The sequence below is a fragment of the Penaeus vannamei genome, chromosome 26, assembly GCF_042767895.1.
Source record: "Penaeus vannamei isolate JL-2024 chromosome 26, ASM4276789v1, whole genome shotgun sequence".
NCBI lineage: Eukaryota > Metazoa > Arthropoda > Malacostraca > Decapoda > Penaeidae > Penaeus > Penaeus vannamei.
The window spans coordinates 6,296,833-6,309,332 of record NC_091574.1 but is presented as its reverse complement, the minus strand read 5'-3'; the positions used below and the strand labels follow the sequence as shown (position 1 = coordinate 6,309,332).

Sequence of the window (12,500 nt, the reverse complement as noted above, 5' to 3'; positions counted from 1 at the left end):
AAGCCCACCCAACCCACCATTTCCGTTTTCTTTAGTGTGTTATGGTGTTCCTCTCCGCCAGTGTGACCAGACAGCTCTTTGTCACGGGGACGCCTCGCCATTAGAAAGTTAATATTGATGGCACGGGATCCCAAGGTGTCACTGTTCATTCTTCTGTGGAAAATCGTATATCAGATTAGTATAGTATACTCTCTCTTTTCATGTATACTTTCTCATTTATTTTCGTCTTTTCTTTTTCTCTCTCTTTTCTCTTCAGTTGTCTGCTCTTCTTTTCTATTCTGCTCTCCTGTCTGTCTATCTATCTATCCACCTTCACTACTCTCTCTGTCTGTCTGTCTGTCTGTCTGTCTGTCTGTCTCTCTCTCTCTCTCTCTCTCTCTCTCTCTCTCTCTCTCTCTCTCTCTCCTCTTTCTCTCTCTTTCTTTCTCTCTCTTTCTCTCTCTTTATCTCTCACTCTCTCTCTCTCTCTTTCTCTCTCTTTTTCTCTTTCTCTCCTCTCCTTTATTCTAACGAGGAAATAAATATGCTACCAAATAAACAATCTTCTTTAAAAAAAATAAAGAACAGAGAAAATAGAAGAAAGAGACGAGAGAAAGAAAGAAAGAAAGAGAGGAGAGATAAAGAGAAAATCACCCATGAATTCAGAAATCGCATAACCTCTCGCAAGACAACGTTCCTTGTCTTCAAATAAACGGGTTAATTTCTTCCAAAAAGTTTTTTCTTTCCAGTGAAGACAATTGTCACTTGTGAGATTCCGAGACAAGACAAGACATGCTACTCTCGTCTCTGAGGAAATTTTCTTGTGCAGGTTACTTGTCATTTCTTTTCTTCCTTTCTTTATTCTTGTTATCTCTTCTTTTCTTGTCATGTTTTTTCTTCCTTTCTTTATTCTTATTATCTCTTCTTTTCTTGTCATTTTCTTTTCTTCCTTTCTTTATTCTTATCTCTTCTTTTCTTCTTATTTTCTATTTTTTCTTGTTCGTCGTTGGCGTCGTGTGGTTGATTATTGTTATTATTATTTTATTTTTTATTTTTATTTTTTTCCTTTTTCTTTTTTCTCGGTTCTTTATACCTTTTCGTCGTTTTTGGTACTTATTCTTACTTCTTCTACTTCTTCTTCGTCTTCTTCTTTTGTTTGTACCATTATCATTGTTGCTATTATTATTTTTCATTTGCTATTACTCTTACTTTTCCCATTCAGACCATAGTTATCTAAGTCGTTTAATGCATGTCAAATGAACCTAAATTCGCCTTTATTGTGAAGAGTTAAAAATAAATCCTTCATCCTTCACATATTTTCCAACAATTTCATTTTTATGTGCGTGCATTCGTCTGTGTGTTTGTTAGTGTGTGGTTTGTGTATGTGTGTGTGTGTGTGCAAGTGTGTGTTTGCGGTGTGTGTATGTGTGTGTGTGTGTGTTAGTGTGTGTTTGCGGTGTGTGTATGTGTGCGTGTGTGTGTTAGTGTGTGGTGTGTATTTGTGTGTGTGTGTGTGTGTGTGTTAGTGTGTGTGTGTCTTTTTTGTTTGTGTGGTGTGTGTGTGTGTGTGTGTGTGTGTGTGTGTGTGTGTGTGTGCGTGTGTGTGTTAGTGTGTGTGTGTCTTTTTTGTTTGTGTGGTGTGTGTATGTGTGTGTGTGTGTATGTGTGCGTTTTTTTGTGTGTGTAATAAATAATGATTGTGAATTAGATTGTTGTGATAGAAGCGATGATGATTTTGTTTATGATTATGATCTTGATAATGATAGTAGAAGTAATGATAACAATATTGATAATAGTAATGGAAGCAGTGATAGTACTAACAACAATATTAATGATGACGATAATAATAATAAAATCAATAATGACAATAATGATGATAACAATGATAATGATAATACTAATAATACTAATGACAATAATAATGGAAATAATAATCATAATAATAATATCAATAATAATTATAATAATAATATCAATAATAATAATAATGAGGACAATATAAGTGGTAATGATAATGATAATTATGATGATAATGATAATGGTAATAATGATAATAATGATAATGGTAATAATGATAATGGTAATAATGATAATAATAATGACAATAACAAGAATAATAATGATAACAATAACGAGAATAAGAATAAGAATAATAACAATAACAATGATGATAATTACAATAGTAATAAACATGGTAATAGATATAATAGTTGTGAAAATAATTATGAAACTTTTGCCTGAAAAAAGAATAATAATGATAGAAAAAATGTTAAATATAAAGTATCGAAAGATTAGGGGTCCATAACCCAACTACCCCCACTCCCCCACCCCCCTTTTAATAAAAAGAAGAAGAAAAATAAAATGTTTACGCTGTTCATGTGTCCATTGTGTGGCTCCTGGAATTAAAACATTAAATTCCTTACGTTAGCTGTGTCAAGTTAAATTTAGGAAAATTATATAGTGTAGTAACGGACAGTCGATTGCGTGGCTAAACCGGTTTCCGGTGTACGTCTGTGTGCGTTGTGTGCGTGCGGGCGTGTACGTGAGTGTGTGTGTACGTGAGTGTGTTAGTGTGCGTATGTGTATGTGTGTGCGTGTGTGTGTGTGTGTGTGTGTGTGTGTGTGTGTGTGTGTGTGTGTGTGTGTGTGTGTGTGTTAGTGTGTGTATGTGTGTGTTTGTGTGTGTTAATGAAAGTCAGAGAACTTTCTGGCTAAGTTTACAGACATACTGCATTATTTCCTGTGTATGCATGGAAGGACGGTTGTATGTACGTATGTATTGTATGTACCGAGGAATCGATTTGTATGTGCGTGTCTCTCCTGTGAGTGTATATATCTTTGCCTTTGTGTACATACAAGCAGCTATCAACTCTGTATGAAGCTATAATTACGAACATATTTTACACACTTGTATATAGAAACATCAAATTTATTTTAGCATCAAGAGTTACAACATTTCACAGAACAAAAGTATTATTATAAAGTGTGTTTGAAAAATAAGTCGAAAAAAATAAGTGTCGGTAGAACTAAGAAAAAAAACTACCAAAAAGAGAGGATGATGAATTAAAAGAGGAAAGAACTGGGAAGCAAAAGAAAAAAAAAATCAGACCAAAAAATGAAAGAAAGGAACATTTAAAATAAACCAAAAGAGAAAAGAGAATTACAAGAATAAGCCAAAACCCCCGCACCAGCCGAGAGTCCCCCCCCACCCCACCCACCCCCACCCCTCGGGGACCGCGTCAACCGAGTGTCCCCGAAGACGCAACCGGGGGGAGGGAAGGGGTGGGGGGGACAGGGGGGGGAGGGGGGGACATGCAGGAACTCGGACCTCGTCGATGACAAATTATCCAGGACGAGAAGTAATCTGTCTCTGTGGGTAACAATCTTCTTACTGTCGGCAAAGTGTATGAAGTCATAGCGCTCCAATCTTGGCCGCGCGCAAAAAGTCTAAGTGATGAAGACTTGCCTCAGCATAACTCGACACTTAAGGCTTGATGATTAGAGACAGGAAAAAGAGAAAGAAGAAGAAAGAAGAAGAAGTAAAAATAGAACAAAAAAACACGAGACAAAAAGAAAAGAAAAGAGAAAAAAAAATGTCAGAACAGATTGCACTCGAGGACGACAGGAAGTGCTCCTTGTGATCTTCATATATTTTTTCCCCCGCTCTCTATCGCCCCTCTTGTTAATTTCCCATTCTTAAATTCTTTTATCAGACTAAACGCTCTCCGCCGGCCCCATTATCCCCGAGGGAAAGAAACTCTTATCAGACTTAATTCCCTCCCTTTTATCGCCCTCAAAATCTGACCTGACCTCCGAGGAAGCATGTCGCGCCGAAATGCATATCATGAAAGACTTTCCGGATCGTTTTGTCTCGTTCTCATGGCGCGAAGAACGAGTCTCGGGGGAGAGAATTTAGCGGCGGTGATGACTATACTAGCGCCGAGGAGTCATATCCTCTGTCGGGGCCGAGGGTATGCGACAGGGCCCCCGAGGCGAGGCGGGCGGAGGCGGGGTCCTCAAGGTAACTTTGTCGCGTTTTTTTTTTTTTTTTTTTTTTTTTTTTTTTTTTTTTTTTTTTTTTTTTTTACGAGACGAACATGCGAGGCTGACACATTCGACCATTAAGTGGGTATTTATAGAACTGGGTTTATTCATTCAGTTTATCTGTTCTATCTTTATCTGTTATCAGTTGTCTTTATTGTTATTACTGTTGTGATTATTATCATTGTCATTTTTATTATCGTTGTTATTATTGTCATTTTTATTATCATTATTGTTATCATTCTCATTCATATTATTATAATCATCGATATTACTAATGGTATACTATTATTTTTATCATCATTATCCTCACCCTCACCTTCATCATTATGATCAGCATCTTTATCACCATCATGATTATCATTATCAAGCTCCCTTTTATGATTGCGTTTACTAAAAGACGTCCCAAGTCCAGAACACACTATTAACTCAACCGAAAGTCGAGCAAGTTGCATTTCTCATGGTTCTTCCTCTATCAAGTCTCCTCGCAGCTTATGGGCAGTGGACACGCAACCATGGCCTTCTACAGCGACAGGCCAGTGACATTATGTTGGACTGGACCATCTGCCGGTTCGCTGTCATAGTGTGGCCTGATTTTCCCGTTTTCTTTCTCTCGTCTTCTTCGTTTTCTATGTTTGGGTGTAATGATAGCTTTTTATCTATCATTTTCTTTCGATCTGCTTCGACAGGTTTGGAAAAAGATTAAGTAAATGTCATCTGCTATTTCGCTGAGAGAAAAATGGCAGAAAAATTGTCCTCAAACCGAATAACAGACTAAAAACGGATACATGAGTTATACTGCATATTTTTCATTACACGCTTTGACGTCGCGGAAAATTGGCATTAATGATGATAATCACAGGATTTGTATCGTGTATCGAAAATCCAATGGATTCTCTCTCTCTCTCTCTCTCTCTCTCTCTCTCTCTCTCTCTCTCTCTCTCTCTCTCTCTCTCTCTCTCTCTCTCTCTCTCGCCTTTCCCTCTCTCTCTCTCGTTATATATTTAAATATCTATCTGGATACATCTATTTATCTCTTTATTTGTCTATCTCCCTTCTTTTCTACTTTTTTCCTCTTACTCATTTTTCGGTGATAAATGAACCGTAATTATTGATATTTTCGCTCATACGGACGGTATCAATCAAATAAATTCGATTGTCAAGGATAATCTGAGCAGGACATTGTATTGACGATTGCAGCTTATTATCCTGCCTGTTTCCGATCGTCGCGCCAAACTTTAATTTAGCAAAACTGATAATCGAGGCTTTGATCGAGAGGCTGAGGATGCAAGGACGAGGGAGATTAGCGAGCGAAATGTGGGTCTTATTTCGTCGAGTTTAGAATGTGCGTCGATTTGGTATTTTGCTTTCTTTGTCTTTCTTAAATTGGCCTTCGTCTGTCTGTCTTTGGCTGTCTGTCTTTCGCTCTTCCTCTTCTTTCTTTTTCCTCATTACCCTTTTCTTTCTCTTCTATTCCTTCTTCTTCGTTTATATCTACTTTTTTTTCTTGATCCTCCTTCTCCCTCCTTCCCAACCTTTTCTCACTCTTCCTCCCTCTCTCCTCCTCCCCTCCTCTTCTTCCTCCCTCCTCCTCCTCGACCTTCTCTCCCTCCCTTTATCCACCTCCTCCTTCTCCTTCCTTCCCTTCCTTCTTTCCCTCCCTCTATCCACCTCCTCCCCTTCCTCCATCCTTCCCTTCTTTGTTCACTCCTTCCTCCTCCTCTTCTTCCTCCCTCCCTCCTCCTCCTCCACCCTTCCCTCCCTCCTCTTCTTCCTTCCTTCCCTCCTCCTTCTCCTCCTCTCTTCTTCTTCCTCCACTCTTCCCTTCCTCCTCCTCCTTCTCCTTCTTTGCGTCAACCAATTTCTTTCTTAGAGCCCCTCTGATTGCCCATCTTATAAGGTGGTAAACGTTTATATCTGCTGATGTTAATAGTCCAAGACATAATTAACTTGAGGTTCCTTAGAACATTTTATCTTTCTTGGTGTTAATAGCAATGGGGGTAATTATCGTGTCGGGCGAACTTATAACATATAATCTCCCTTAAGAGTTTTTAAAAAAGGGAAAGTAATAGGCACACTCATATCACGCTACCTTGTTGAAGTAGTAATGTTATATATATATATATATATATATATATATATATATATATATATATATATATATATATATATATATATATATATACATATATTATATATATATATATTTCTGTTTTCTGAAAGTATAGCTTATTCGTTCTGTTCACTGTGGTGATTGTGCTTCTGTTGAAGGTTTTTGGGATAAAAAACTTGGTCGATTTTTGAAATAATAATGATAATGGTACTATCTACGATTACTATTGTCAATACTCGCTATAGATTCCACTACTACTATTGGCATTACTACAACTACTACTACAGATGCTGCTTCTACTGCTTCCTACTACTACTACTACTGCTACTACAAGTACCACTACTTTTACCGCTACTAGTATTGTTATTACTACTATTTCTACGACTAATGTTATTGCTGTTGTTGTTATAGCTATTACTACTACTTCTTGTGATAATAACGATTACGGTAATAATAGTAATAGCAATAATGATAATGATAATAATAATGATAATGTTAATAATAGTAATGGTGATTATAATAGTAAAAATGATAATAATAATAATAATAATAATAATTAGCATTGTCATTATTATGTTTATTATCATTATTATTATGCTTATTATTATTATAATCATCAATATAGTGATGATAATGAGAATGGTAATAATAATAATAATAATGATATTAATGATGATAATGATAATAGTGAAAAATAATAATGATTAGTATTGATAATTAGCATCTTCATCACGACATCGTAATAATAATGATGGCAACTATGATAATGACACCTTTACCTGGGACTAAAGGATGACTGACGGACACAAACACACACATACATGCCGTCAGACAAACAGACAGACACACACAGCCTCTTAAGCGCAATCAGACACGCCCGCCGAGATGAGCGGAGTCTGGCGCCCTTGGACCAGAATGTCATCCTGCAATCCCTGCAATCCTCCCCGCCGCCCTGTCCTTGCAGAGCCAGAAGTCATCCTTCCCGGACCGGCGGCAACCCACACCGTTTATAAATATTAATGCACGTTCGCCTGACAGTCGCATTATTCCTCGCCAGATGTCGCCGCCATTTAGAGCAATTTCCTGACATTTACTGCCGCGCGCAAAATTGAATTGGATTCAAATCGCGCGGGATTCGCGAGTGCCCTCTGCAAGCCAAAAAAAAAAAAAAAAAAAAAAAAAAAAAAATGGTTTCTTTTCGCCGCAGTTATTTGTCAAACACGAGCAACAGACGTAACTGCTGTGAAAACTGTTTGTCTTCACGTCGGCGGCAGGGATGCAGCGGCCTATTACCCGAGCCTAGGGAAACGAGCCTCCGCAGCTGGCTGACAAATCCCTTCGCAGCTCGCAGCCCCGCGCTCTTCTTGCGCTGCAAACTCGATAAGGCACAACAGCTGCTGCACTTCCGGGAGGCTCGCCGCGATTCCGAGGAAGTTGAACATTATCCAATCTTATCATAAAAGTCTGAATCATTATCATTAATCTCGTAGCTTTTCAACGAAGGAAGTCCATCTGACGTTGCGTCAAATTAGCGAGATTAAGTTCGCGGCGAGTAACCCGACCTCCGAGGTACTGTTAGAGCCGTTTAACCTGCCGGAGGTGACCCCGAGAGGCCCGCTCCGCCGATAATCTTTGCCAAATGTTTTAGCGGGGCAAAAACCGGGACTGAAGATTCACCCTAAAGTCTCCTGCGCAAAAAAACGGGGAATTATGGGAAAAAAAAAAAGAAATAGACTAACGAAGCGGGAAGATAAATTTCAAATATTTTTTTTTCTCATAACAATGGACGAGTGACCCCCAATTAACTCTGCCCAGGGGGAGGCTAAATTTCAAAATTATTAAAACAATTTGGATGACATTTTAATCACACTGAAATATGTTATCAATATATTTGATTTTTTATTCTTTTTACATTGATAATTTCAAAATTTCCGTACGGGATGAAAGGGGAAAGGATAGGAACCAATCCTCCGTTTCTGGACTGAACAATACCAAGATTTCACGAGCTTGAAATAAAGTCAAAACCCCAATTACTTCGGTTTCATGTCTTTCCGTTCGGCTGGAGTGACTTCTTCGTATCCTCTTCCTCTCTTGTGGTAAGGACAAAAAGGAAAAAAAATAAGAGAAAAAAGGTAATGAATAGAATAAACAAAAGAAAATATGCAGCACGATTAATATACAAATGCATAAATTCTCCTTCGCCATCACTTCTCGACCCAGATAACGAACCCCGAACTAGGGGGAAGCGAAGGGGGGAGGAAGGCGAGGGGGGACTAAAGCATTTTCCTCCCCGTTGAACCATCACGACTGCTTGCGGTTACACACGCACATTCACCTCTCTCCGTTCTGTTTGTTAATTCGCTCGCGATAACCCCAAAAAACGTAAACAATAGGCGGTCAGGTGTTGAGGAATGAGGTGGTCCCTCATAACTGCTTGTTAATTCTGTTGTTGGTGAATACACGGGTCTTTTTTCTCGTCTTTTTTTCATTTTCTTTTTTCTTTTTTTTCCTGATTAGGTTGGAGAGAGCAACGAAGACCCTCTTTTGCATTATGCTTGCCTGACAGGTTAACAGGTGTTGTGTCTGCCTTTCAGCCTTGTAGAGTTTGTTCTTTGTCAAGCGGGGATGTTAGACATCGATTGCACAAAAGACTCGTTTGCACAGGTCGTCGCCGTAATGTATAGACGAAAATTGGCAAAATGGGAACACGGGCTTACAAGCATTCGTAATCACGTTCATTTGTCACTTTTCCTGCTACGTATGGATGAACAGATTATTGAATTCTTGTTTGGTTTGTATGTGGTTGCAACTGCTCTTTTAAGGGGAAAGAGAGAGGGAGAGAGAGAGAGAGAGAGAGAGAGAGAGAGAGAGAGAGAGAGAGAGAGAGAGAGAGAGAGAGAGAGAGAGAGAGAGAGAGAGAGAGAGAGAGAGAGAGAGAGAGAGAGAGAGAGAGAGAGAGAGAGAGAGAGAGAGAGAGAGAGAGAGAGAGAGAGAGAGAGAGAGAGAGAGAGAGAGAGAGAGAGAGAGAGAGAGAGAGAGAGAGAGAGAGAGAGAGAGAGAGAGAGAGAGAGAGAGAGAGAGAGAGAGAGAGAGAGAGAGAGAGAGAGATTGAGAGAGAGAGAGAGAGAGAGAGAGAGAGAGAGAGAGAGAGAGAGAGAGAGAGAGAGAGAGAGAGAAGGAGAGGGAGGGAGGGAGGGAGGGAGAGAGAGAAGCAGGGAGATAGAGAAGCAGAGAGGGAGAGAGAAGCAGAGAGAGAGAGAAAGAGCGAAAGAGAGAAAGAGAAGCAAATAGAGAGAGAGAAGCAGAGAGAGAAAGAGAGAGAAGCAGATAGAGAGAGAGCAAGATGGTACCGAGGCCAAAGGCTTACCGCTTGAAGCCCGTGCGAGTGCGAGCCTGAGCCTGCACTCGCGGATATGTCACTCAGCATGATTGCGGGATCCGAGAGGGTCTCAGCAGTGTAAACCGGATACGGGCGCCAGTTCACGAATCCGGAGAAGCTCGATTGCATAAGTGTTCGCCGTGCAGCGCTGTCGGGGGGATTTATCACTTTTCGGATGTGTGTTTAAAGCCTCGTTGTGAATAATCATCTTGGGAATGAGACGAGAGCTCTGTGGTTCTTGGAACGCTCCCTCATCCTACTTCTGTCTATAGTGATGGTCTTGATGTAGTGATAATGATGTTTGTAATGATGACGATAAAAAATGATGATAACAATAACAATGATGTTTGTAATGATGATGATAGAAAATGATGATAACAATAACAATGATGTTTGTAATGATGATGATAAAGAAATGATGATAACAATAACAATGATGTTTGTAATGATGATGATAAAAAAATGATGATAACAATAACAATGATGTTTGTAATGATGATGATAAAAAATGATGATAATGACTATGAGTAATGATAACAATAACAATGATGTTTGTAATGATGATGATAAAAAAATGATGATAATGACTATGAGTAATGATAACAATAACAATGATGTTTGTAAAGATAATGGTAATAAAATTAACGATAACGACTATGCGTAATATTGATAATGATGTTTGTAACGACGATAGTAGAAATTATGTTAACGACTATGAATAACATCATTAATTTTAATAGGGATGGTGGAAACAAAACCAACAAGATAATAATAAATAAAATAGAAAAAAAAACAAACAAGAGAGTATTATTTTCAGTGACAAAGAGCGCTGGCGTGGCACTTTGTACCCGCGCTCTCCAACCCTCGTATCTCTGGGTGTATCTGAAGTTCCCAGGGTTTATTGAACAATTAATGAGATTCCTTGAGTAAATTAGCTCGTAAAGAACGCCCTTGTGACGGCTTGATGTATTTATATTAGGGAAGAGAAGAGTGTGTAATTTTATGCCGCTTAATCTGCAAGGGCTGTAATTGCGTTTATACAATTCTGCATGCAGGCAGCTACTTAAAAAGCAGTAATAGGTATGCAGACTTTGTGCACACACAGATAAATACGTATATTATACTACGCACACACACACACACACACACACAGAGTCACACACACACACGAATAGAAGTTAGGTCTGATTGAACATTTGAAAATATATATTCATTATAAAGATTGTAAAAGAATCAAAGTATATGATACAAATTTTGTTCGATTTCTGGATGAGGATAACTGAGCAAGTTTTAATTATCATTTCGTTTAATGGAAACATGTGGCCGTTAATCTCTCTCTCTCTCTCTCTCTCTCTCTCTCTCTCTCTCTCTCTCTCTCTCTCTCTCTCTCTTTCTCTCGCTCTCTCTTCTCTTCCCTTCTTTTTTTCTTCTTTCTTCTCTCTCACGCACATACGCAGTCCCCTCTCACCTCTCTCCCCTTCCCCCCTCCTTCCCTCTTCCCCCTTCCTTCCCTCCTTCGCTCTCATTCTAATTATCCGTTTTTCTCATCCATGAATTACCTTTCCAGGACGAAATGGAAGAGGCAGACGGCGGTGGGGCTGGAACTCCTAGCCGAGGGCGGGTACGGGCGACTCATGGGCGGCTACTGGCCCTACCCTACCCCTCCCGGACTGCCCTCGACCGCCCACCCCGCCCATCTGTCTGCCGTGGGCGCTCTGTCGTCGATGGCGGCGCTGTCCTCGTCGATGGACCTCTACTACAGACATGTAGGTTGTCGTTGCTTGGCAGAGTGGCGGGGTCTTCCTCTTCTGGATATTTTTTTTTTGATCGTTAGTCTGTTTGTGTTTGGCAGATGGGGCTTAATTCGCGAGTTGGATATGAAGATCTTTGGGTCAAGGATGGGGATTAATCTCTTTTGCATATCATTGTGCTAGTATGTGTATATGAGCACAACAGACACGCATACTCACCAACATATATGTGTGTATATGAATATATCTTTATGTATATATATGTATATATACATAAATATGAATATACATATATGTATATATATATAAATATATACATATATATATATATATATATATATATATATATATATATATATATATATATATATATATATATATATATATGTCTGTGTATGTATATATATATATATATATATATATATATATATATATATATATATATATATATATATATTTATATATATATATATATATATATATATATACATATATATATATATATATATATATATATATATATATATATATATATATATATATATATATACAGATAGATTATATATATAGATAGGTATGTAGATACACACTTAGATAAATATATATAGATATAGACGTAGACATAGAAATAGAGATTGATATATAGATACATGGCTATAATGTATGCATAGTATGCACGTATTTTAACTGTAGACACTGAAGCCGCCCCCTCCTCCCGCAGGCTCAGCTGGCCGCCCTCAGTCGCACAGCAGCGGCAGTCTCGCCCTCGTCAGCCCCTTCGCTCGACGGGACGCCCTCCCTCACCACCGTGGGCGTGACGTCAGCCAACTCGCCGCCCACGCTAGTAACGCCCAGAGTGATATACCCGCCCACGCCCTCGCCAGCCGCCCTCGCCCACTACTTCAAGCAATGATAGCGTGTTCTTCGGCCGGGCGGAGGAGCAGAGAATTCAGACCCTTAAAGACGGATCCAGAGACAGAGAGAATATCATTGCATCTGTTGTATAATTCTTGTTTTTTTTATTTATTTTTTATCATTGTTATTATTATCACTTTCTTTATTTTTCATTCTCATCCACCACCGCATGTATAGTAGATCTGTAGTTGTTCCTTGTAAATCACGATGAATATGATATGATGGTAGCTTCGAGGATAATTATTTTCCCATTAAATTAATCTCATCATCTATACTATTTATTTAGTACGGCTCGCTACGCCTGTAGACTGTAAATTTAGTC

At 38.8% G+C, this 12,500-nt stretch overlaps 1 protein-coding gene across 1 annotated transcript in view; it reads left to right on the top strand.

Moving 5' to 3' along the window:
• The window catches only part of LOC113814968 (homeobox protein B-H1), a 90,620-nt gene that overhangs the window by 77,503 nt on the left and 617 nt on the right, over positions 1-12,500 (top strand). Inside the window, exons 3-4 of the mRNA XM_070139998.1 lie at positions 11,080-11,278; positions 11,985-12,500. The exon at positions 11,985-12,500 is cut by the window's right edge and continues 617 nt beyond it. Of these exons, the coding sequence (XP_069996099.1) occupies positions 11,080-11,278; positions 11,985-12,176 (391 nt within the window). The 3' untranslated portion in view covers positions 12,177-12,500. The remainder of the gene's footprint in view (positions 1-11,079; positions 11,279-11,984) is intronic.